The 27,664-nt window shown below is 39.4% G+C and overlaps 2 protein-coding genes and 1 pseudogene across 2 annotated transcripts in view; 1 reads left to right on the forward strand and 2 right to left on the reverse strand.

Moving 5' to 3' along the window:
- LOC125840269 (uncharacterized protein At2g23090-like) overlaps positions 1-27,664 on the reverse strand; it is a 376,400-nt gene that overhangs the window by 84,486 nt on the left and 264,250 nt on the right. The gene's annotated exons all lie outside the window — the stretch shown is intronic.
- On the reverse strand, positions 2,720-4,922 carry LOC125840234 (probable indole-3-acetic acid-amido synthetase GH3.1). The gene is made up of 4 exons (XM_049519208.1): positions 4,559-4,922; positions 4,359-4,460; positions 3,769-4,283; positions 2,720-3,650 (listed from the first exon to the last, which is right to left on the reverse strand). Exons 1-4 carry the CDS (start codon positions 4,879-4,881, stop codon positions 2,791-2,793), a joined length of 1,800 nt encoding a protein of 599 aa, XP_049375165.1. The 5' UTR covers positions 4,882-4,922; the 3' UTR covers positions 2,720-2,790.
- Positions 5,141-27,664, forward strand: part of LOC125840104 (uncharacterized) — a 49,122-nt pseudogene continuing 26,598 nt past the window's right edge.

Raw genomic sequence — 27,664 nt, forward strand, 5'->3', positions numbered from 1 at the left:
GAGTGTTTAATTGGGGAATACTTCACCAGTTCATATTGGAAAATTGCTCAAGGTAAAGGCCAAAAGAAATGTGTTTAATTGGGGAATATTTCACCAGTTCCAGTAACAAAGCTAGTCACCAGTCACCAAATTCTTCTGTGAGTGAGTCCATCAAAACTCGATGATGTTTGTTGTTTAGTTATTTTATTATAGCAGATAAACGCCTTGATCTCATTTTTTTTGCGGCAAAATATCACTAAACCAGCCAAGCAACACTTGAATGTTAATGAAAACCTGACAATGGCTCATCTTGTAGGAATACAGAAAAATCGCAATTACTATTTTAGTGCTCAAATATGCGATTCGTGATGTTTACCCAAAACCATATCCTTGATAATCCAATGCACTCACGGTGTAAATTATAGCAGCTCCTCTGCTATTTAGTCATATTTCTTAAGAGGTTAGAAGCTCGAGTGCGTGAGACTATCAAGCACTTGAAGCATGAGAGCTAGAAAGTTGTGCTCTCGTTCACTGCTTCTTTGGGCGAGATGCTGAGGAAGTTTAACTTGATTTAAGTGTACAAGCTACTATCCAGGGATATTTTAAGGTCATTATAACTCAAGTTATAAACAGAAGGAACAGTACAATACAGAAAAAAAACCAAAAACCAAATTTTCCATTCATAATACTTAACTCAGACATAATTTTTAAAAAGATTAAACAAATCCCTTGATAACTAAAGCATTTCCTGCTAGTGAACTTGTTTATACAAGGGAAGTCAATAAACAAAGAACTCAACTTCCAAATATCACAATCTCCACCAAAAAAATAAATCCCGCAAATTCGCTCATATCAAAAACCCCAAAATCACTTAATTGTTAACCAGTATCTTCAATCATTTTTTCATGAAACCCCACGTAACATTAACCATTTTCCTTATTTAATGATCCAAGAAGAAAAACCCCAAAAAAGAAATCACAAAACCCACTTACAATTCCTTTGCATACACAAATTTATACAAGAAACCCCATAACCAATATACAAAAAAGTGAATCACCGAACCAGTGATAAAAAAAATACACAAAACAAGAAGATAAAACCCAGTAGTCCAATTATTTTCCTACAGTAATAAATAGAGAAACACTCACAAGTTTGGAGGAATGAGAAATCGAGTTAGGAGCAGATACAGCTGTATGATTTGAGATATTTGAAAGTGCCAGTCGTTTCCTAGCCGCTCCAGCATTCAATTTTCCGGCCTGATTATTCTCGAACCCCGATGAATTTGCCGCCATTGCTTGTCTCTTTGCCACCACGCTCGAAACTAACAAACGCCTATTCTGGGTCATCGTCATTTCCTCCCTCTAATGTAAAACGATCGGAAAATTAAACCCTTATCGACAATTTCTCATCACCTTCTTCAAGAAAACGAAGAAGAAGAAGAAGAAAGTTGCTCCGTAATAGTGAAAAATGTGAAATAATATATAAAAGCTAAGCATAGGCGGAAAAGAAAAAGGTTGATTTGATATGACCGTTTGATTCGATTGAGGCATTCGTTACGAGCGGATAAGGTTGGGCCCACCAAAAATCAGTTGTTTGAATTTAATATGGACCAATCATATGAAAACACATAGACTAATTTATATGTATAAATTATAGGAACCACATATTATAAGTACTAAATAACATCCTATCCCTTCTAGTTTTTTATTTACCAAAAATCCCTTAAAAATGATGTTTGCGGGATACATAGCGTTGTGCACGGGATACATTAGGTTTGATACATTCCACATAGCGGGATACATAGCGTTGTGCACGAGATACATTAGGTTTGATACATTCCACATAGTGGGATACATAGCGTTGTGCACGGGATACATGTGGAAAACATAGCGTTGTGCACGAGATACATAGCGTTTGATACATTCCACATAGCAGGATACATAACATTGTGCACGGGATACATGCAGGATACATAGGTAAATAAGGGATTTTTGAAAATTTTGAAATAAGTAGGGATAAATGGATATTAAGGTAAGTAAAAGAGTGTAATTAAGTAATTTGTCCAATTTATATTGTGGGTGAATGAAGGTGCTGTGCCTTTTTGGAATTTATTGAACCCAAAAAGTCTTGTTAGTTTTTTGGACATGGATTGTTTTGTAAAAGTTGAAAAATTATGAGTAGTAGTACGCATTGAAAAAACAACACTAATAAGTAATAACATATTCGGTAAAATCTCACTAGTTAGATCTAAAAAAGATGGTGTGTAGACGTTGTATAAAAAAGCTATTTAAAGTTTCATGAACATTTGGTCATGTTTTATTGTGAAATTTTTAGGAAGACAGTTTTTGTTTTTAAAGTGAAAACTTATATTTGGCTATGAAAATTTTTAAATTCAACTTGAAGTTGTATTTCAAATTTGAGAACAGGAATACTTCCAAATTGAATAGTAAATGATGCTTTACAATTCTTAGGACATATTGTGTTATGTCCAAATAATAGATGGCAATTCCGGGTGAAAAAAAGAAGAAGAAATTGCATAGTCCATTAGGACGTCAAATAAATGCTCAGGTTATAAGAACCTACCTGCACAAAGCAGCAAAAAAAGGGAAGAAAACACATATGATTGAAATTTCAAACCAATCAAGACAACAGAAGGATATACATGTAACTAAAACACTTTCCATGAGCAAATTGACTAATTAATATCACCGTTGAATATTCAACACTACACATAAAGATACAAAAAGAACAAAAAAAAAAGGTTTTATTCCACTCATGTGGGCTTGATCATGACTTGAATTGACTTCATCATTAGACTTGTAAACGCTGTCGTTCTGGGGTCCAATGAGGAGCAGTTGCACTAAAATGCACTGAAATAACCCTGGAGTCCAATAATTCCACTATAGGTGTAAAATTAACACACCTAGGAGCCTTATACTGATTTATAGATGCACCTCTAGAAATTGCATAGTCCATTAGCTCTTCAAATGTACCATTTTCCACTACTCTAATTTCAAGTGGTCCAATTGAGTTATCTGCAACTCGGCACTGTCGATAAACCGAGTTCAAACATTCTTCCATAGCCAAACAACATTGGTTCAAAACCTCGTGGCTCGGAAAATTGGTTGGGTCCTTAATAAGTAATTCACAGTAAATAACATAATGTCCCGGAATGGTTTTAGTGTCGGCATAACTAGTGTACTCGACCACGCTAGTATTGTACAGGCGCAAAATTGCAGCAGCGCTATCAACCGCGTTTTGCAACTCGGCTTCATCAGTTTTGTCCGAATCAATACTCAATAGCACATTTTTCCTTCTTATGAATTTAAACTGAGGGGCAGAGTTGTGAAACCCCGTGACCTGGAGTATGTCACCGACTCTGTAACGACATAATCCAGCGTAGGTAGTGATCACGAGTTCGTATTCTTTCCCCACTTCTACGTTGGCTAGGTCCATGAGACGGGGTGGTGAGTCACGAGGATTGGCTGAGTCATGAGGGATAAACTCATAGTAGCACATATTGGGCATTATAGTGTAACATACTTCAGATGGCTTGCACATTGGATTTAAATTAAGGCCAAAATAACACTCGGACGATGCGTACATGGTACACGCCTTTGGTAAACCACCACTGTAATAATCCAGAGTAGGGATGTACTGAGCCATTGCACCTGTTGCAATTATATCCACAATAAGTAGTATTAGAAATCTGAAAAAAATAATAAGGCTATAACATGTTATCGCGTATATAAGTAATTAAATCTTGCAAAGCAAATTTATTTATCATACCTGTGACAATCACATCCAAGTACTTTGTATTTGGCCAAATTCTAGTAATAATCCCTTCCCAGTTCTGTTTTTCGCATTCCTTAATAATGAACTCTGCGAGTTCATGATTTGGTTTAAGTATTTTGGAGATGCATTCCCTTATTGAAGGGTCATAAACTCGGGGATTCAATATTCCTGAAGCGATATCTTTAGCAAGTTGCTGCCAATTGAGTTGAAGAAAATGAATAGCTCGAAGTAGACCAGAGGCAAAAACAGCCCCTAACCGGAGGACTTGTTCTCTCATAAGAAGGCCACAAAGCATTTGTGAGTACATGCTCTGGAAAGAGTCGACACAGAGAACAGCTTCGTTGGGACTAGTATACACATTGTAAGGATCGTATGGCCTCGTCTTGAAGTGATCACTTTTGTAGTAACTTGTCAAGACAGGTCTTGCTAGTAGCCCACTGGGTGTCTTAGTTTCTGCTTTTATAAATAGAAAGTACAAGCCCTTCCCTTTGTCTAGACCAGGGACATACCTGTTCACAATCCCCAAATTAAATCAGAAATGTTCAAAAATAAATACTTAAAAGCATATTTACAATAGCACTTACAGATTCATCACGGGCATGAGAAGGCTGTACAATAGTTGTTTCCGGTCTAACTCATCTTGAGTTGTGGGCATCAGCTTTCTCTCACCAGCAGATGTCCCCGAGCTACGTACAAAACAAACAAGAAATGAATTTAATTCACTATGATAATTCATATTAGTCATTGATAAGCTAATTTGAAAGATTAGGTAATTAAATCTCACCTGGTGAGGAACTCAGAGATGGGATGAGATGAGAAAATTGGAGAGCGATCTCCATTAGCAATACGTTGAATATCAGGTTGAATTTCCTCATACGTGACAACTGGTACTTTGGACTTGAATGTATCCCGGTCCACAGCACCACCAAGTTTGAATCTTTGAAGATACTCAGTGTTGGCATTTTGGCTTAGTATTTCTGCCAAAACTTTCTCTTGGACTGAATCAACATTTCTAGTCATCTCTTCTATGAATTGAAGGGCCTTAGCATCCTTCTCACATGCCGGCGGCCCAAGAGGAGACGATGAAACACTTGTATGCATGGTCATTATGAGAGAAAATTGAAAATACAAAAAAGATTTTTTTTTTTTTGTGTAGAGATTGTGTGTGTTTTGGAAGCTGGGAATGACTAGCTTTTTATAATGACATGTTTTTTATATTTCCACGTCATTGTTGACGTAAGTATGCACACGTTGAAGGTGGACTAAAAAAAATTTGGAAAATTTCTGGTATGGACTATGACTGATCGTATTGCCTATAGACATTGTAGTATTTTGTTTGAATTTTGGTCTTGAGAGAAGGGTGCAAATGGGACCCAATATACGCCACCGTGTCTGCTTTAACAAGGACCTGGTGGGTCCATCGCGTATGCCAAGTCAGCAAAGTCCAGCTAAGTTCTTTTGTCAAGAAGTTGACCGGACAACTCATCTATTTTTTAGTGAGTTTGTTGGTCATGGACACACATAACTATTGAGTATATATAAAACGGAAAAAGGTCGTCAGCTTTAAACTATGTCAAACTGAAAAAAAATATTTAACGTCAATAGTTTGATATAAAAATGCTTCTATTATTATTATTTAATATGTTTAAAACGTATGATCATTTCCCATGGTCTTTGAGTGTATATTTACAAACAATTATTAAAACTTGTGTGAGTACTTTGTTCTCTTCTCGGCTATATTATCATATATCCGGTAAGTGGTCGGTTTGATTTTCGATTTTCGATTTTTAAATACACTAAACCAATAACAAATTTTATACATGATCAATACATCATTGTTAGAATGGTTATTCGGTTTAGAACATTGTTATACAATAATTCTTCACGCACAAGTCTGATTCTTTTTTATGGATCAAGTATGTGAAAATTCTTTTTAAGATGGATAACAATGAGATTAAATCTCAGGACATCTACCTACTCTGATAACATATTGTGTGGGTGGGACGGATGTTTGCGTTTCTCCACTTATGGCCGCGGAACTATAACGACCTTGACTGTGCAATTAGTTAAATAGTACTAGGGGAAGTTCAATTTTTTATGGCAATTGATTGATAATCAATGTGTCCAAAGGGGACCTAAAACAGTACCGACCTAACTGGGTGTCTTTTTGCCTGCTTATATTAAAGTAAGTATATATATGTAACTACTTCAATTTTGACTTCAAAAAAAAGTTCCACACGTTTGATGTGCACATGCATGTTGACACTAGTTGTCTTCAACATTCCTGGAGACGTATACGTCTAGTATAATTAAATATGTAAATAGTGTTCAATAGTTTTATCAAGTCATTAATAACCTTTAGAATTGTACTAATTGGTAACTTTTTGTTTGATCAGCTGAGTGTTATGATTAATTTATCCTTTCATATGTATATATTCAATCCGTCGCTAACGAGAATATGACACTAGATAGGAAAATATGAAGGTCGAGGATCAGAGTAGAAGGTTAATAGATAGTCGAAGATAGACAGTTCTCTTATTCGTATTGTTATTATATTACGCTCTTATACTATCTTTTTCTTCAATTATAGTATTACATATTGGCTCTTTTGTTTTATTTATCATATTATTTATTGTTCCTATTTGTTCTCTTTCTTAATTGTTTACAACATGTGACTTCTTTGCTAATGTTTTTTACTTTGTATATACTTAATTTTTGATATGTTTTACTTGAACGGAGGGTCTATTAGAAACAATTTTTTTACCTTTACAAGATAGGATAAGATTGCGTACTATTTATTATTTTTCTCAAAATTCACTCATGATACTACACTAAATATACCGTTATTGTTGTTGCATATTCCATATAATTAAATTTATTTAACAAGACAAGCTGGCCCTTCCCCAAACAAATAATATGATTCTGTAAGCTTCATTGGATATTCTTGATTTGGGTTCAAATAACTAGAGGTTTACCTTAATTTAGATGAAAACTGATTATTACAAGATTTAACATTTATTTTAAATCTTTCTCAGAAGCTTCACATTTTTGCTCTAGGTGACTCAACCTCATTGGCGTAAGCCACATAGCTAGGTGGGCGGTCGAACACCTTTCGTCGAAAGATTATATTATGTACATAGAAAATTATACGAAGTATATAAGTCAAATATTAATTTTTTTTTTTTATATATATATATATATATATATATATATATTAAATCTTAAACACCCGTAACGAAATTTCTAACTTCAGCCGCTTAACCCACAACCTTAAGGTGTTGGTGAACCATCGTTCAAGATTTAACACTTCATTGTTACTCTCTCTGTTTTAATGTATATGGTGTATGTCATGGTTTTGATTGAACGTGGACTTTTCTTAGAACTTTCAAATAGGATAAACTACATAATTAGACATACTTAATTATACTTAACTACTATATATACATATGTTACCTATAGTTTAAAAATATTACCCATAATACCACTTTTTAATAATTATACCATATATTTTAAAAAAATTAAATCAGATACACAAATCCCTTAAATATGGTATTGAATAATTATCCTAAAATTCAAATCCCTTAATTAAAGGTGCTTTAACAATTCAACCTCTTTCAATCTCCTCCCCCAACAATATCTCTCCCCCCAGCCCTTACCGGATTCCACCCTCAATCCGAAAAAGAACTCCGGAAATGGTAAAACTTTGTGTTTTCATATAACCGCATTATGAATGTAATGTTGTGCACTATCTTCTTGCTTAGAGTGTGATTATATCTTTGTATAACATTTTAGAAGGCAAAAAGGCAACCACCCTTCTAAACAAGAATTTTCTGTACTTCTTTGTTCTCTACTTTTTAGGCATTTCTTCTTCTCTGCAATTCTTCCAATTACTTGTTTCAGTTCAATTTACATTAAATACTTCCTCCTTACTCCGACGAGTCGTTGGACACCGATGAAGCCATGCGCAGGTTTTTACATTTTTTGTTTTTGTTGTTTCTCAACTATTTTAATGGTTGACTGTTCACAAAATCAACTGATTCTTGTTAAAGGTTAATTCAAATTAATAAATCGTGTACCTCACCTTTAAAAATTGATGGATACATATATCTCGCCGCTAATGATTAAAGTCAATGAAGAAGATGAAGAGGTTAATCCAAATTAATAATCGTGTATCTCGTCATTAATGATTCATGTAACTCATCATTAATGATTCAAGCTGATGAAGAAGAGATAAAGAGGTTAATTCAAATTAATAAATCGTGTATCTCAACTTTAAAAATTGTTGGATACATGTATCTCGCCATTAATGATTCAAGCCGATGAAGAAGATGAAGAGTACAATAACAGAACTAATTAGGTTTATGATTTCGTTAGTTTAGGAATATTTGTTAGAGATGATACTCAAGATCCTGTAAATTTGTTGAGTTGATAATTAGTCAGCAATTAATCCATTAATTAAGGAAATAAGTTACAACCCCTTTAATTTAAATTAATAAATCGTGCATCTCAGCTTTTAAAACGGTTGAATACATGTATCTCACCATCAGTGATACATGTATCTCGGGGATAAAATATGGTATAAAAAGTAATATTACAAACTATCGGGAATCCTAGTTATTGGGATCTAAAGTAGTGAGATTTATGTAAGATGCCTTTTTAAATATGTTGTTGGTTTTGATCTTATTGCCTTAAATATGCATGTAAGTAATATTTTTGTGATTATAAAAAATATTGAAGTAAAAATTTAAATTTTAAGCTAAATAATTACCAAATTTAAACGAGCACGTTTAATATATATATTAACCGTGCTGGGACAATGAGAGATTCCTTATATATAAGTATAGTCAGATTTTGTTTTCTTGTTGACCATTATCCAATTGTTTTTTTTTTTTACTTGTATCTGTCGGTAAAATGAGCCCATATTTTGATAATTTGCTTAATTTTTTCATATTTTAATGGGTTGGCTGAGTGATCTTTAAACTCATATTTAATGCATAAAAATATGGATAAATATGAATTAGCAAAATGAGTTAAAACTTTCAACTTTTACTCACTCAAAATTCATGATATCACTAAAAATATTGTAATTTTTCTTCCTTTTTATGTTCTTCCGTAAAATTAATTATTCCTCTCTATAATTGAAAAAGTGAAGTCTTTGACTCTCCAATATATATATATATATATATATATACTATATTAAATGTACATTTCTTTTGTTAAATATAATTATATTTTTTTATTTATTTAATTTTATAGTGGGTAACAAATAATAAAGTAAAATAAATAGATCATGTATTAGTATTTTTTTTGGTTTTCCATCCGGTGTGCGGAACCCACATACATTGGAGCTTCGACTAAATTCGGATCACGCTCTGCAGGGCCCATTCGGGGGTGACGTTCCCAACAAGATTTTCTCCATACCCAGGGCTCGAACCCAAGACCTCTGGTTAAGGGTGAAACACTCCCACTAGTGCACCACAACCCATGTTGGTAATCTTGTATTAGTATTGATATTGTTTAAAGTGCGATAAGTACGTTTTACTCCTAAAATGCAAATATTCATTTACTTTGAAATTAAAAATATTTTTCCCTTGTTATTACATTAATTTATTTTATATCAAAAAGTTATAGATTTTTTTTTTACTTTTATAATACAATAAAACTAAATAAAGTATTTTCAACATTTTTCATCCAAAAAAGAAGACTAAAATATTAAATTATTACTCATATTTTATTGATTCATTTTCAATCCATCTAAATTTAACCCAATCAATCTATTTGTCACCTACTTGTAGCGAACAATTGAAGATACGTGTACGAATGGTTTATGTTTTCAATTATTCGGCAATGAGTTTTGTTTTTATGTAAACCTAAAGTAGCTTCAGTTGTTGACCGAAAAGTCTGATGAATAGCAGCCAAGTTTTTTTTATATCATTCGTTGCCAATATCCTAGCAATTCGTATTTTTGAACAGAAATCTCTTGGGATATATATTATTAATCATATGTTTAAAAAATATTTATTATAGAATAATTATTTGTTCAGTTTTAATAGATCATATATTCATTTATGATGTATGTTTACTTATATAGTAGATGATTTAGTATTATAGAGTTTTAGCTTATATACGGAAGATTAAATCATTAGCTCTTATAAGTATACAGTTTTTTGTTCACAATTTAAGATGGAAATTGGACATGTCATCGGTACGATTGTAGCACAAAATTATATGTAGTTTATCTTGATTATGAGAATTGTATAGTTCCAACTTCTTGTGCTAGTACATTTTTTTTTTTGATGACAAGGAAAACCCGCAGCCGCTACCCATTGAACGGGACCGAGTAGAGATAGTTGTTTTAGACTGACCAACAACAACATATTCTCTAAATTATTAAATGTACGTATATTCTTAATCCGGATATAACTATTATGATCTGTATATGTTAATTATCGTTTTAATTTGTTAAAAGGTGAAATTTTGAGATGGGTCAATATGTCTTGTATATTGGAAGATAATAATATATACTGGTGAAATAATAAGTTAGTTGACGAAATCCATGTTTCGATATAAAGATTGATGATGAGCTTTTTTGAGAAGCTTATAAGTTTTCATCGTGTCAAACCTTGCAAGTGGATTTATATACCCGATACATGAAATAAGTTAAGCAGTGCTCTAAAGGAAGTTAATCTTTGAATTAAATTCGTCAGTAATTTAATTTATTGATTAGTATCTTAACATGAAGAATTACACAAGTGTTTAATGAGAAATTTGGAAATATAAATAGAGAAGTGCAAATTACGAATTTCTAATAAAATGATTTGTAATTTATTATGGTAAGAATAATACAAATTAATTATTTGAAATTATTTCCATGATAGGTGTCACGATCCAAAATGGACGTGATGACACTCGTCTTAACCCACCAAGACAAGTCAGCCTAAAACTCAACCATTGCGGAAATTTTTATAATAAACTCAAATATACCCCCAAAATCTGGTTGTCACGTGTACAAGCCTCTAAAGTATTACAATTGAATCAAAAGAAAAATACAAGTCTCATATGACATTGTTTCTAGAGTAGAACAAGATCATAAATAGGAGTAAGAAGGATCGCTGAGAAGACAAACAACTACCTCACAAATCTCCCAGAAGCCTCGAAAAAGAAGAGAATAACAAGTACCACAAAAATCCAGGCTCGTAACCTACAAAAATTTGTACAAGCAAGGGGTGAGTACCAAACCACACGGTACTCAGAAAGTAAACCTCTAAACACGAGCTAAGGGGATAGAATACAAGTACTTCTTACACCCCAACCGAACCTTTACAACTACAATCTGTAAAAAACCAACCCAACCTAACAGTTCACAATTTACAAGCACATATCTCAACAACAACATTCTAACAATCATATATTCTCAACAACAATTTCATCAATTACCACCTCCACAACTATAACCTGCTTAGTACCAGCCCAACATAACAGTTCACAGTTTACAAAGCACATAGCTCAACACAACACTAACAATTTCATATCCTCAACAACAACACTCTAACAATTGCATATCTTCAACAACAAGCTCAATATTCATCAATCACAAGTTCCATAGAAAGTCACTCACAAGATCAGCAACACACAAGATCAAGTTCATCAATAATAAAGAAGTGCAATGCAATGAAATGCAATGTCAAGTATAGTGATGCATGTCTGACCTAATGATACACACCCTCTGTCTCTCAGTCCAGGATCCATGGGGGACATATCTGTCCATGCATCCATCGCGGCGCGCGATACGACCCTCGATAATAGTAACCATCGCGGCGCGCGATACGTCCCTCGAAATATAGTATCTGTCGCGGCGCGCGACACATCCCTCGAAATATAGTATCCATCGCGGCGCGCGATACGTCCCTCGAAATGGTACATTCTCTTTATTTTCTTATTCTTTCTCAATGCATATAACACTTGTCACAACCATGTCTCAGAACAATGCAAATGACATGTTCACACAAATAATGAAGATATGACCATTTTCATAACATTGCACAATTCACAACAACCCAATCAAGATACAACATCAACAATGATTCAACAAGACTTTCAAACAATTCTCAACACATTGATATACCGTGAGTTTACGGTATTTCTAATACATTTCACTTACAAGTTGTGTGTGTCTAGGGCCTTTTTATATTGGTTTTTATGTGTTTTATCATGTTTTGCAGGAAAGGTGTTCAGGCGCGAAAGTTTAGAGACAGCTGAAGAAAATGCAGAAAAGGGCATCCACGGAGGTCATCTACGGACCGTAGGTCCATTCACGGTCCGTAGGTGAGGACCGTAGATCAGCAGGAAAGTGTTGAGGACAAATCAGGGAAATCTGACCAAGTGTGGAACCACGGTGCCCATTGACGGTCCGTAGATTGATCTACGGACCGTACTGTTGATCCGTATTTTGAGACTGCGAGGGTTCCAGTACCTGATTTTTGAAAATGCTAAGTATGGAGCTACGGAAGGTATTGACGGACCGTAGGTCGATCTACGGTCCGTACTGTTGGTTCGTCGTTTGCTTCAGAGAAGATGATTTTTTGGAAGATGAAATATTTTCTAAGTCCCGAGTGACGGAAGTGACTTACGGACCGTAGATCGATCGACGGTCCGTAAGTCAGTCTCGTGGATCGAAGACGCGTACCTGAACAAAACTTTCCTTAATTTGTTTCCCTTTTTATTTAGGATTTGTTTTCTATAAATAGGACATGTAAACCTCGTTTTTGAGGGTTAGACACTATTATTCTATTTTTGCTTTGTAACTTTGGAGATTAATTTGCAACCCTAGCAATTATTGATTTCTAAAGTTTGTTTTGAAGATTTTGGCTTTGCAATTCAAGTAAATCTTCTGGGTTTATTATTTTCTTTAAGTAAGTTCATGATTTCTTCATCTACAATTATGAATTGTTGTGTTCTTGCTAGTATGGGTAACTAAATCCACAACTAGGGTTGTGGGAACCATGATCGATTAACAAAGTATGAATAGTAAATAAGCAATTCTTGAATAGTGTTTTGCATGTATTGATAATTCTTTCGTTTAGAAGTCTTTTTAACGAGTGCACGCGTTAGAACTCGCCTTGTTACTACTTGCCGGACCAAGGAGGTAATTAACAAGAAAAGAATTATCAACATAGATTTAGTGTGATACTATCTAATAGGCTAGTGTCGATTGGTGCGAAGTAATAACTAAGCCAAACATCGATTATGATGTCTAATATGAGGTAAAGGTAAGGGTTAGTAAATTATACACACGTAGCCGGACCAAGGTGCGGGATGAAATTCTCTAGATGCCGGACCAAGGATTTAGAGATACCTAACTTATCACTTTGCATGTAACATACTAGAAAAGGATTGCTATTACTAGGATTACTGCGTTATGAGATTATGGGGAACACGTATACCCTAGTTATTTCTCTTATCTTGATAACAACCAAAGTTGAGTTTAATTATTGATTACTTACTAAGTTTTTACTATTTGTTTCACACAAGCACAAACCCCCTTTTATTACCTGTTTCTGGAAATAATTTGACTAATTGAATATAATTGTTGGTTAAAAGTAAAGTCTAAACCATTTTCCTCGTGGGATCGACCTCAACCTACAAGTTGGGTTCTTTACTTGATAACGATCGCTTATGCTTCTGAAAGGAAGTGTAATTTGAGCGTGTCAAATTTTGGCGCCGCTGCCGGGGAATTTTGGCTTTTAGATTTAGTTTTAACTACAATATTGAAAGTTAGTCAAATATTTCCTAATTTTATTTTATTTTTTTCTTTGTTTTTGTCTCTCTCAGGTTCCGACCCTAGTGTATGCCAAGTACACGGAGCCAAGGCGAACACTCACTCCATACGATCCAGAGTTGAACAGAACTTTGCGAAGAATGAACAATCAAGGACTTCCAGTTCATCCTATCGGAGGAAATCTAGATGAAGCAATTGAGTTACAGCAGCCAAGAGTAGTTGGTGGGGAAAACCGGGGTGTAGCTGAAAATCAATTGGGAGATGCAGTGAGAGTGCAAGGCCCACAACCGCATGACAACTATCGGGGCAATATCGATATAGCAGACTCTGATGGACCTATTGTCCTACCTCCTCTACCTCCAGGGCACACATTTGTGGTGACTAGTAGTTTGATGCAGATGCTTACAGCAAGAGGCTTATTTTCAGGATCGCCATCGGAGGATCCACATGCTCACTTATCCAAGCTCAGAGTGGTTTGCAAAAGTTGTGTAGGTAGACCAGACTTGGATATGAGCGTCATTGGGTTACGAGTGTTCCCTCTGTCACTGACAGGTGATGCTGCAGTATGGTTCACTGAGCTTCCTTATAACTCAATATTCACATGGGACCAATTGGCGGAAGTGTTTAAAGCAAAGTACTATCCGGTGTCTAAAAAGCTCAATCACAAAGATAGGGTCAACAATTTTGTAGCATTACCTGGGGAGTCTGTGAGCAGCTCGTGGGACAGATTCACTGCATTCGTAAGAAGTGTTCCAAATCACCGTATTGATGAAGAGTCGCTGAAGGAATATTTCTATAGAGGACAGGATGACAACAATAAAGCCGTGCTTGACACTATTGCTGGAGGTTCATATGGTGATTGTACATATGCACAGATTTCTGAAAAACTGGAGAGGATCTCTCGCAACAATAAAGCATGGAGCACTAGGAGGACAGATACTGGGAGAAACACATTTGCCGTTCATAATGCAACTGTTAACTCTACAGATGATATCCGTGAGGAGATGGCTCAGATGAGGACAGAGTTGGGGTTAGTATTGAAGCATGTGAGTGGAGGAGCAGAAAAGGTGAATGCTGTAAACTACTTAACTAGAACTCCACCACCAGTTGAGGAGTGTTACTATGAAGAGGACACTTATGCGGTGAACGATCAGACGGGGGGTTTCCGACCAAACGCCCAAGGATCCAACACGGAAAATTGGCCCCAAGGTCAAGGGAACCAAGGTCGGAACTATGGAAATTACAACCGAGAGGGTCACTATGTCCGAGATGGGAACTTCAATCGCGACAACAACTACAACAGGAACAACTATGGCAACAGAAATGATCGGGTTGGACCCTATGTTCCCCCTCAAAATCGGGAATCTGGTGCTAGGGAAGTTGGAGGAAATATGACGCGTATCGAAGATATGCTGCATAAGATGATGAGAAGGTTTGATACAACAGATGAGAACGTGAAAGAGATGAGAAACGACTTATCTGGTATTGGTCAAAAGGTTGACGCCCATGCAGTGTCAATAAAGCATCTAGAGCAACAAATGACGCAGTTGTCTACTACAGTGAACCCGCGTCAACCTGGCACTCTTCCGAGCAATACCATCCAGAATCCAAAGAATGATGGACATTGTATGGCAATTACCACTCGAGGAGGTAAACAAACCATAGATCCACCTATGCCGTCTATGGTGGAAGTTGAGAACAGAAAAGAAGATGATGTGGTGAAAGTTAGAGAGGAGTCAGAGGTTGTGACAGAACAAGAAGTGGAGATACCTCAGAAAGTGGTTCCCATACCTAGACCTCCACCACCTTTTCCTCAAAGGTTAGTGAAGAAGACTGAAGATGGGAAATATCGCAGGTTTATCACTATGTTGAAGCAGCTTTCTATCAATGTCCCTCTGATAGAAGCCTTGGAGCAAATGCCTGGATATGCAAAATTCATGAAAGATATGGTGACAAAGAAAAGGTCTGTGAGTTTTGAAGATGATGATAGATTGCAGCATTGTAGTGCTATTGCTACAAGATCTCTAGTGCAGAAGAAGGAAGACCCTGGTGCTTTCACGATCCCATGTACTATAGGGTTATTACACTTTGCTAAGGCATTGTGTGATCTTGGTGCGAGCATCAACCTCATGCCTTTATCTATTTACAAGAAGTTGGGTCTAGGGGATCCAAAGCCCACTGCAATGCGGTTACTGATGGCTGATCGGACTGTGAAGAGGCCCATAGGTGTGCTCCATGATGTGCTAGTGAAAGTAGAGTCTTTCATCTTTCCGGCGGATTTTGTAATCCTTGACTGTGAGGTTGATTTTGAGGTTCCCATCATCCTTGGGAGACCATTTCTTGCCACAGGGCGTGCGTTGGTTGATATGGAAAAGGGACAGATGAAGTTCAGATTGAACAATGAAGAAGCAACTTTCAATATCTGTAGATCCATGAAGCAGAATGGTGAGCTACAAACAGTATCTGCTATAACTTACAGAGTGGAGAGTGGGTCAGAGGTGCAAATTGAAGAGCGATCAGGTGTTGAGGCACTAGCAGCAGTCATGATGAATTTTGGTAGTGATGGTATTGATGAGTATGATGAGTTGGTAGCCGCACTTGATAAGTTTGAATACCGGTCCAAACCAAAGAAGTATGAGCTAGACATGAAGAATCGCGAGTCCCCACCCACAAGACCATCTATTGTGGAGGCACCGAAATTAGAGCTCAAAGTTCTACCATCACACTTGAGGTATGTATATTTAGGCGAAGAGAATACTTTGCCGGTCATCATTGCAGCAGATTTAAATGCAAGGCAAGTTGAGTGTTTGGTGACTGTATTAAAGAAGTTCAAGCGAGCGATTGGGTGGACTATTGCAGATATTATTGGGATCCCCCCCGGTATCTGTTCTCACAAAATCCAACTCATACCAGATCATAAGCCCAGTGTTGAGCACCAGAGAAGATTAAATCCGCCTATGCAAGAGGTAGTCAAAAAGGAGATCATCAAGTGGCTGGATGCGGGAGTTATTTATCCCATCTCAGATAGTAATTGGGTATGTCCTGTGCAGTGTGTACCAAAGAAAGGTGGTATGACTGTGGTTCCAAATGAACGAAATGAACTTGTTCCAATGCGGCCTGTCACGGGATGGAGAGTTTGCATGGACTATCGGAAGCTAAATGCGTGGACAGAAAAAGATCACTTTCCTATGCCATTCATGGACCAGATGTTAGATAGGCTTGCAGGAAAGGGTTGGTATTGCTTTCTTGATGGATATTCGGGCTACAATCAAATCTCTATAGCTCCGGAAGACCAAGAGAAGACCACCTTCACTTGCCCATATGGGACTTTTGCTTTCAAGCGGATGCCATTCGGATTGTGCAATGCTCCAGCGACCTTCCAGAGATGTATGATGTCGATATTTTCTGATATGGTGGAGGACACTATTGAGGTGTTCATGGATGATTTTTCAGTTGTAGGTGATTCATTTGATCACTGTCTAAAACATTTGGCCGAGGTGCTCAAAAGATGTGAAGACTGCAACTTAGTGCTGAATTGGGAGAAATGTCATTTCATGGTAAAGGAAGGTATAGTGTTGGGTCATCGAATTTCAGAGAAAGGTATTGAGGTTGATAGAGCTAAAGTCGAGGTAATAGAAAAGCTTCCACCACCTATCTCTGTAAAAGGTGTTAGAAGTTTTCTTGGGCATGCAGGTTTTTATAGAAGATTCATCAAAGATTTCTCCAAAATTGCACATCCCTTGTGCAAACTGCTCGAGAAGGAGAATAAGTTCTGCTTTGATGATGCTTGTCTTAGAGCATTTGGAGAATTGAAGGAAAAGTTGGTTACAACACCTATCATTATTTCACCAGATTGGGAACAACCGTTTGAGGTAATGTGTGATGCGAGTGGAGTGGCGCTTGGTGTAGTATTGGGTCAAAGGCGTGAGAAAATTCTTCATCCTATTTACTATGCTAGCAAAGCTCTGAATGTGGCCCAGAAGAATTATACAGTGACCGAACAAGAACTTCTTGCAGTGGTTTTTGCATTCAAAAATTTCGTTCCTACTTGCTTGGTACTAAGGTCATCGTGCATACTGACCATTCTGCATTGAGGTATTTGATGGCGAAAAAAGATGCAAAACCACGATTGATCAGATGGGTATTGTTGCTGCAAGAGTTTGATTTTGTGGTAAAAGATAGAAAGGGAACCGAAAATCAAGTTGCCGACCACTTGTCCAGATTAGAGGAAGAGGCCATGCTAAAGCTTGGAGATAGGGCTGAAATTAATGATGCGTTTCCAGATGAACAGGTATTGGCCGCTTCTAATGATTTGATTCCTTGGTTCGCAGACTTTGCTAATTATTTGGCAAGCGACATTGTGCCACCCGATTTGTCTTTTCACCAAAGAAAGAAATTTATGCATGATGTGAAGAAATTCTTTTGGGATGAACCTTATTTGTATCGTAGTTGTGCTGATGGGATTATTCGTCGCTGTGTGCCTGAGGTTGAAATGCTAAGTGTACTTGAAGCATGCCATTCATCACCCGTTGGTGGGCATCATAGTGGTATTCGGACTGCACATAAGATTTTGCAGTGTGGGTACTATTGGCCTACCATCCACCAAGATGCTCATGATTTCGCCAAGTCTTGTGATCGGTGCCAAAGAGATGGAGGGATTTCAAAGAGGCAAGAGCTCCCTATGAATCCCATATTGGTGATCGAATTGTTTGATGTATGGGGCATTGATTTCATGGGCCCATTTGTGAGTTCATATGGGATGAAGTATATTCTGGTCGCGGTTGATTATGTATCGAAGTGGGTGGAAGCAGTAGCACTTCCCAACAACGAAGGTAAAAGTGTCACCGCATTCTTGAAAAAGAATATCTTCTCCAGATTTGGTACACCCAGGGCTGTTATTAGCGATGGAGGCTCTCACTTTTGTAACAAGTTGTTTAAAACACTACTTGAGAAATATGGTGTCCGTCATAATGTAGCCACTCCTTATCATCCACAGACTAGCGGTCAAGTTGAGGTGTCCAACAGAGAAATAAAGCAGATATTGGCGAAGACTGTGAACGCCAATCGAACTGATTGGTCAAGAAAGCTTGATGATGCTCTATGGGCATATCGCACTGCATACAAGACCCCCATAGGTATGTCGCCTTACCAACTTGTATATGGGAAGTCTTGTCATTTACCAGTAGAGTTAGAGCACAAAGCTATGTGGGCAATGAAGAAGTTAAATCTGGACTGGGGCACTGCATCTAATCAAAGGTTGAACGACCTGAACGTGCTTGATGAGTTTCGCCTAAAAGCTTATGAGAGTTCGCCTTATACAAAGAGAAGATGAAGAAGTATCATGATCAAAGAATTGAAAAGCGAGAATTTGTGGTTGGCGATCGTGTGCTGCTATTCAACTCCAGGTTGCGCTTGTTTCCAGGCAAGCTCAAGTCCAAGTGGACTGGGCCATTTTTGCTCACAAAAGTGCTCTCACATGGAGCGGTTGAGCTTGAAAATAAGGATGGAAAAAGGTTCTTGGTGAACGGGCAAAGGATAAAGATCTATTTGGGAAATGCTGAAACTGTGCAAGAAGTGATTGAGGCCTGCAATCTTGATGAAGTCTGAATAATCAAGATACCTGCGTCGTGCCGCGACGTTAAATCAAGCGCTGCTTGGGAGGCAACCCAAGATGTAAAATCTAGCCAATAATAGGGTTCTGTTTTACATTATGTAGTTTAGCTTTCTTTGATTACTTACGTTTTTATATCAAAGTAGGTAGGGGTTTCAGTATTTTAGTTCTTAGTGTTGGCTAGAAGTAATATAGGGTCCGTGTCCAGAAAATGTAAAAAAATAGCCTATTGGTTGCTTCATGTGCAGGTACACCACACAAGAAATCTGCAGAAAAAGGTCTGGTGCAGAGGTCTACGGACCCCATCGACGGTCCGTCGATTGATCCACGGACCGTCAATGGTATCCGTAGATCCCAGGTAAGTCCCTAACATTGTCCTAATATAATTGTGATCTACGGTCCTGATCTACGGACCGTAGATCGACTCACGGACCGTAGACGGGGTTTCGTGAGTCCACACCCTAGAGTTGAATGACCCGACCCGGACCCCCATTACTTAAAACCCCCATTGTTTTAAATCATTTCCCTTCCCCCCATTTCTCCCACAACCGTTTCTCCCACTAATTCAACTCCCCAAATCACTCCATAACCACCACATAAGATCCTCCCTCCATAAATTCCCACAACCCTTTTCATACCATAATCAACCCACTCCATAATCTGATAACAAGGGTCCGGTGTTTGGTCAGTGACAAAAAGGTGACTCTTTGGTCTTGCTAAATCATAGTACCATCACGCAATCACCCCACTCCTTGTGCTTATAAGGTAATAGACTTTCTCTTCACGTTGAATTTCAATTCATAGATTGAATATAGAGGGTCGGGAGTGGGTCTTGACCTTGGGTAATTGTTAGATGATATTGCATGATAAACTTGAGTAGTACAATGCCCTTGAAATGATAGATAGTGATTGTATAGCATTAATTGTGATATGAGTTTATGTGATCGTAAATAGTATATGCTAGTTTCGACTTAGGGTTCCACATCTACTCTAAATTGTTGGGCATAATAATCGGTAGGAATCTTAAGAATGACGACCTAGCATATTTCAAATTGTGTATATGCTTGATTAGGTTGTGTTAATGTTGAAACCAAATGCCACAAATGTCTGATACCTGGCACTGATTGCTTCCACGATACCCCGGCTACGGACCGTAGATCCATCTACGGACCGTAGATGGGGTCCGTCATTAGATGCACCTGAAATTTACACAAAGTGTAAAACCACGGATGTGGATTACGGTCCGTAGATCCATCTACGGACCGTTCTGCACTTCCGTGGTTTTCATCTGCGACCTATATTTCAGACACCCTGATCCACGGAATAGATCCACGGACCGTAGATCAGTCTACGGACCGTAGGTCTCCTCCGTGGATGACTTCTGTAGCATCTGTCATTTTTTTTTGTAGACTTAGTTTGGTTCGTTACCAACTCTGAATAAGTTCTTTTGCTGCATATGTTTCGTTTTGGCACTAATGATGTTCCTACAGGTACCATGGCACCCAAGAAGATGGTCACCTACTCGAAACGGGGCAAGTCCAAATCGGTTGCCCCTAGTTTCCGGTTGATTGATGAGGACACCGAGAACGACGAGGACCCTACATACGTGCCCCTCAACCCACGGGCTTCTCGCGCTGCACCCAGAAGCATCCCCCGGAAGGTGCTCCCCGACGTAGTCACTGTCTCCCAGTCTGATGAGGAGCACACACTGATCGGGTCACCAACTGGGGCTGCTTCCAGTTCGGAGGGACCTATGTCCGGATCCGCGTCTGCTTCTGGTTCTGCTTCAGGCTCCCAGTCTGCCCACTCTTCACAATCAGAGTCTATCCATGCTACAGGATCCAACGCCAAATCATCCACAGGGTCTGGGCAGGATGACCAAGCAGCCTCGTCTGATGAGGCAACTAGCTCAGAGGCCATTCCTGCACCAAGGAATGATGAACCCGCCCGATAGCAGGGGAGCTGAATAGGTGGTGTGTAGAGGGTCAATGGCAAATCTATCGGGATGCAAAGATGGTAAATGAAAAACAAAAGATGGCCCGATTAATTCAAGAGGAGCGCAGAGTCCTCACGGGGAGCTTGCATACTGTTCCAGATATTCACCGACTTTTCAAACTTCACAAGTGTGACTGGATGGCTCGAGACCCAGGGACGTATAGCGAGGAGATTGTCCGGGAGTTCTATGCTTCCTATGCAGCCACTCTCCGCGGGTCCATTTCCAAGCGGTCAAAGCCGTTAGCTCAGGCTCCGCTCACTTCCACCATGGTTCGAGGGTCTCCGGTGGACATATCACCTGCCACCATTAGCCGTTTTCTCTATGGTCCTACCACGGGCCACGCCTGGTCGCCTAACACTTCAGAGTTTGATTACCGCTGGAACATCGTGCGGAGTGGTGCCTTCCAGAGGAATGCTGACCAGCGAGAGGCTGTGATACTATGGCTGGCCCGGTACATTGCTGCAGATGGCGAGCGCGCGGAATGGGTCGCTGCTCCACGGTTGGGCATCCGGAAGGCCACACTGAACTTCGTTGCAAAATTCTTCTGGCTGTTGGTACGCAACAGAGTGTCGCCCACAAAAGCTGACAATCAGGTCACTTGGGACAGAGCGGTGATGGTTGCTGCATTGGTTGCGGGAGTGGAGATCGACTTTGCCCGAATGTTACTGGCAGAGATCCACGAGAGAGCTTTCAGGACCTCCACCACTTACCCTTTCCCCTGTCTGATATTTCACTTATGCAGGGACTCTGGAGTGCCGATCTGGCATTGTGACAGCTAGTCCACCCTACAGGGGCATTGGACATCGGCCTTATTCGGGATGACGCGAATGTGGCAGCACCTCGCAGAGAGCCCCAGATTGAAGTACCCCCCTTGAGCTCCGACCTTGCAGACACTGTGGGGCAGGCACAGGGAGGTGACCCCATTATCCCAGACCACACCGACACTGTCCCAGGCTCCTCGTCTCAGGCAGCTAGTGTTGCTCCTAGTTCTTCCCGATCCACACCACCGTTAGGAGCGACGGTTGTCCCGATGGCCAGAGTACAAAAGTTAGAGGCGCAGATGGCCACACTGTTGCATCACATCCAGCCTTGGATGCAAAAGTCAATTGCCGAGTCCGAGGCTAGATTGGAGCGCAGGATGGAGGGGATGATGGACCGTAAGGTCCTGGCGGTAAATAAGCGGCTTGACGCCTTTGAGTTGCGAGTTCTCGAGCGAGCAGTTCCGGCCACAGACTTATCTGCTTTGCAGGCTGACATAGCCAGCCTCCGGACTGATGTTGATGCCATTCTTGCTGCGCCTTCAGTTGAGACTCAAGCTGCCCCTACTGCGCTGGCTGATGATACAGTGCTAGATGCTCTATTCAGTGGCATCACCGAGGAGGGGCCTGCACCGACACATGCAAAGGGAAGCGGCACCGTTCTCATCGCACGGAGGAAGAGAAAGCTCAGAAAAGACAGCGTCGACAGGAGAAGGAGGCTAGGAGGGCATCGATTGCAGATGAGGAGTTGCGCCAGCAGAGGGTGCGTGAGAGAGCTGCAGGGGCATCGAGCTCTGCCCCAGTTACAGAGGTTCAGCCTATTTTGAGGGGCGTTGTGCGCACCTCGGATGGTGCGGAGCAGTTGATAGCGAGCACTACTGAGAGTGCTAGGATTGTTGAGGAGGGCTCTGCTGAGGGTGCTCCCGCTGATGTTCCAGAGGGCTCCGGGAAACCGGACCCCCCTGTTTGTTGATGATTCGCCGGCGCTTTGCGCCACAGGTTTGCTTCACTCAAATCCATTCACTTTTACTGTCTATGTATGCATTGTGGACAATTGCATCTATTTTTGTTGGGGGTGGGGTAAATGGATCGTGAGTGATAGGGTGAAGTCTGAGTAACCCAACTCATGAATCCTCTCTTGGGGTTTTCTTGCCTGTGTTCTTTTCCCCCAAGTGACTGTTTAATTTTCTGTTGAACCGGCATGTCTTAGGATTGTGTGTATAGAAGCATGATACAGAATGAAGCATGATGGCTTAGAAAAATGATACCCGTCAGATTCTGGGTTGTATACTAGAAGTAGGCTACGATTAGTTGACTGTGTTGGCTCTGAATATGACATAGTAACAATCAACTTGATTGCATGATTAAACCTGAGACTTGAACTGGGTAATCTGACAATCTGATAATGAAACTATGTGCCAAGAGTGGGTGAGAATCGTTGACTATTCAAACAGTTTTGTGCAAAACTAGAACTTGCCCGGTTAGTCCTGCTAAGACAATTCAATCTAGAGGATAGGAAGTGATCATAGGCCGTTGTTCTGAAAAATCCACAAATTGCCTAGAAGGATTCAACCAAATGAAATAACTGTTCCCTTTGATCCAACTTTAAGCCTAAAAATAAACTATTTCTTTCTAAAACCCCGAACTCACTTTCCCATAATCTACTATGTTGGCCCCGGTCCCTCCTTGGACATGTGCACTTTGACTTAGGCCAAAAGCCTAAGTTGAGGGTGGCTAATGTAAAAAGTAAATGCAATCTTGGCCCTGACCTGACATCGGGTATTGTGAACCTCGACTAACGGAAAATCCATAAGTTGAGGGTGGCTATGAAAGAGGAAACGGAAAGAAAATGGGTATTTAAAAAAAAAAAAAAAAAAAAAAAAAAAAAGGGGATGTGACTTGTTAAAAGCGGAAGGAACAATGAGCTACAAAGTCTAAAGTCACATCCGTGGTTGAAGAAATTCAAGGGAAAGAAGGTAAAGCAATAATATGACAAAAATAGGGCAAAAAGAGGTTAAAAGCCTAGTGTGATGACAAGGAGGGCAGAAAGTCACTAAACAGTACCCAAATGTACCACACCTAACCCTGAGCCTATGTTACAAGCCAATAAAGTCCTATAGTGATCTTAGAATCTAGTTTGGAGAGTCCAAGCAGTGAAAATAAGGGCAAGCTTATGGCAGTAAGCACTAACTGAATTTGAAATTACTTCTGAGCGTGAGTGTTGAATGAATCTTTGTACCATGAATGAAAGTAAATTTTTATGCGAAATGAGGATTTCAGTTGAAGTAAGGGCACTAGTTACATTGTTGGAAAGTTGGTACCTGGCTGACAGTAAGAAGGTGTCTGTTGTGTGTCAGTAGGTTGGTCTGTGTCATGATGTGATCCGCATGAGTTGGCTTATCGAGTCTATGAGAAGGAATGTGCACCCGAACAATGAGGAGGTAGAGAGTCATGTGATTGCTTGAGTTAGAAATGCTTGCTTCTATACAAGTGTCGTTTAGAGTCCTAGTGCGTCGCTTGAGGACAAACAACGAATTTAAGTTGAGGGTGTTGATATACCGTGAGTTTACGGTATTTCTAATACATTTCACTTACAAGTTGTGTGTGTCTAGGGCCTTTTTATATTGGTTTTTATGTGTTTTATCATGTTTTGCAGGAAAGGTGTTCAGGCGCGAAAGTTTAGAGACAGCTGAAGAAAATGCAGAAAAGGGCATCCACGGAGGTCATCTACGGACCGTAGGTCCATTCACGGTCCGTAGGTGAGGACCGTAGATCAGCAGGAAAGTGTTGAGGACAAATCAGGGAAATCTGACCAAGTGTGGAACCACGGTGCCCATTGACGGTCCGTAGATTGATCTACGGACCGTACTGTTGATCCGTAGATTGAGACTGCGAGGGTTCCAGTACCTGATTTTTGAAAATGCTAAGTATGGAGCTACGGAAGGTATTGACGGACCGTAGGTCGATCTACGGTCCGTACTGTTGGTCCGTCGTTTGCTTCAGAGAAGATGATTTTTTGGAAGATGAAATATTTTCTAAGTCCCGAGTGACGGAAGTGACTTACGGACCGTAGATAGATCGACGGTCCGTAAGTCAGTCTCGTGGATCGAAGACGCGTACCTGAACAAAACTTTCCTTAATTTGTTTCCCTTTTTATTTAGGATTTGTTTTCTATAAATAGGACATGTAAACCTCGTTTTTGAGGGTTAGACACTATTATTCTATTTTTGCTTTGTAACTTTGGAGATTAATTTGCAACCCTAGCAATTATTGATTTCTAAAGTTTGTTTTGAAGATTTTGGCTTTGCAATTCAAGTAAATTTTCTGGGTTTATTATTTTCTTTAAGTAAGTTCATGATTTCTTCATCTACAATTATGAATTGTGTTCTTGCTAGTATGGGTAACTAAATCCACAACTAGGGTTGTGGGAACCATGATCGATTAACAAAGTATGAATAGTAAATAAGCAATTCTTGAATAGTGTTTTGCATGTATTGATAATTCTTTCGTTTAGAAGTCTTTTTAACGAGTGCACGCGTTAGAACTCGCCTTGTTACTACTTGCCGGACCAAGGAGGTAATTAACAAGAAAAGAATTATCAACATAGATTTAGTGTGATACTATCTAATAGGCTAGTGTCGATTGGTGCGAAGTAATAACTAAGCCAAACATCGATTATGATGTCTAATATGAGGTAAAGGTAAGGGTTAGTAAATTATACACACGTAGCCGGACCAAGGTGCGGGATGAAATTCTCTAGATGCCGGACCAAGGATTTAGAGATACCTAACTTATCACTTTGCATGTAACATACTAGAAAAGGATTGCTATTACTAGGATTACTGCGTTATGAGATTATGGGGAACACGTATACCCTAGTTATTTCTCTTATCTTGATAACAACCAAAGTTGAGTTTAATTATTGATTACTTACTAAGTTTTTACTATTTGTTTCACACAAGCACAAACCCCCTTTTATTACCTGTTTCTGGAAATAATTTGACTAATTGAATATAATTGTTGGTTAAAAGTAAAGTCTAAACCATTTTCCTCGTGGGATCGACCTCAACCTACAAGTTGGGTTCTTTACTTGATAACGATCGCTTATGCTTCTGAAAGGAAGTGTAATTTGAGCGTGTCAAATTTTGGCGCCGCTGCCGGGGAATTTTGGCTTTTAGATTTAGTTTTAACTACAATATTGAACGTTAGTCAAATATTTCCTAATTTTATTTTATTTTTTTCTTTGTTTTTGTCTCTCTCAGGTTCCGACCCTAGTGTATGCCAAGTACACGGAGCCAAGGCGAACCACTCACTCCATACGATCCAGAGTTGAACAGAACTTTGCGAAGAATGAACAATCAAGGACTTCCAGTTCATCCTATCGGAGGAAATCTAGATGAAGCAATTGAGTTACAGCAGCCAAGAGTAGTTGGTGGGGAAAACCGGGGTGTAGCTGAAAATCAATTGGGAGATGCAGTGAGAGTGCAAGGCCCACAACCGCATGACAACTATCGGGGCAACATCGATATAGCAGACTCTGATGGACCTATTGTCCTACCTCCTCTACCTCCAGGGCACACATTTGTGGTGACTAGTAGTTTGATGCAGATGCTTACAGCAAGAGGCTTATTTTCAGGATCGCCATCGGAGGATCCACATGCTCACTTAGCCAAGCTCAGGGTGGTTTGCAAAAGTTGTGTAGGTAGACCAGACTTGGATATGAGCGTCATTGGGTTACGAGTGTTCCCTCTGTCACTGACAGGTGATGCTGCAGTATGGTTCACTGAGCTTCCTTATAACTCAATATTCACATGGGACCAATTGGCGGAAGTGTTTAAAGCAAAGTACTATCCGGTGTCTAAAAAGCTCAATCACAAAGATAGGGTCAACAATTTTGTAGCATTACCTGGGGAGTCTGTGAGCAGCTCGTGGGACAGATTCACTGCATTCGTAAGAAGTGTTCCAAATCACCGTATTGATGAAGAGTCGCTGAAGGAATATTTCTATAGAGGACAGGATGACAACAATAAAGCCGTTCTTGACACTATTGCTGGAGGTTCATATGGTGATTGTACATATGCACAGATTTCTGAAAAACTGGAGAGGATCTCTCGCAACAATAAAGCATGGAGCACTAGGAGGACAGATACTGGGAGAAACACATTTGCCGTTCATAATGCAACTGTTAACTCTACAGATGATATCCGTGAGGAGATGGCTCAGATGAGGACAGAGTTGGGGTTAGTATTGAAGCATGTGAGTGGAGGAGCAGAAAAGGTGAATGCTGTAAACTACTTAACTAGAACTCCACCACCAGTTGAGGAGTGTTACTATGAAGAGGACACTTATGCGGTGAACGATCAGACGGGGGGTTTCCGACCAAACGCCCAAGGATCCAACACGGAAAATTGGCGCCAAGGTCAAGGGAACCAAGGTCGGAACTATGGAAATTACAACCGAGAGGGTCACTATGTCCGAGATGGGAACTTCAATCGCGACAACAACTACAACAGGAACAACTATGGCAACAGAAATGATCGGGTTGGACCCTATGTTCCCCCTCAAAATCGGGAATCTGGTGCTAGGAAGTTGGAGGAAATATGACGCGTATCGAAGATATGCTGCATAAGATGATGAGAAGGTTTGATACAACAGATGAGAACGTGAAAGAGATGAGAAACGACTTATCTGGTATTGGTCAAAAGGTTGACGCCCATGCAGTGTCAATAAAGCATCTAGAGCAACAA

The sequence above is a fragment of the Solanum verrucosum genome, unplaced genomic scaffold (assembly GCF_900185275.1).
Source record: "Solanum verrucosum unplaced genomic scaffold, falcon-dt-bn FXZP01000180.1, whole genome shotgun sequence".
In the NCBI taxonomy this organism is placed as follows: domain Eukaryota; kingdom Viridiplantae; phylum Streptophyta; class Magnoliopsida; order Solanales; family Solanaceae; genus Solanum; species Solanum verrucosum.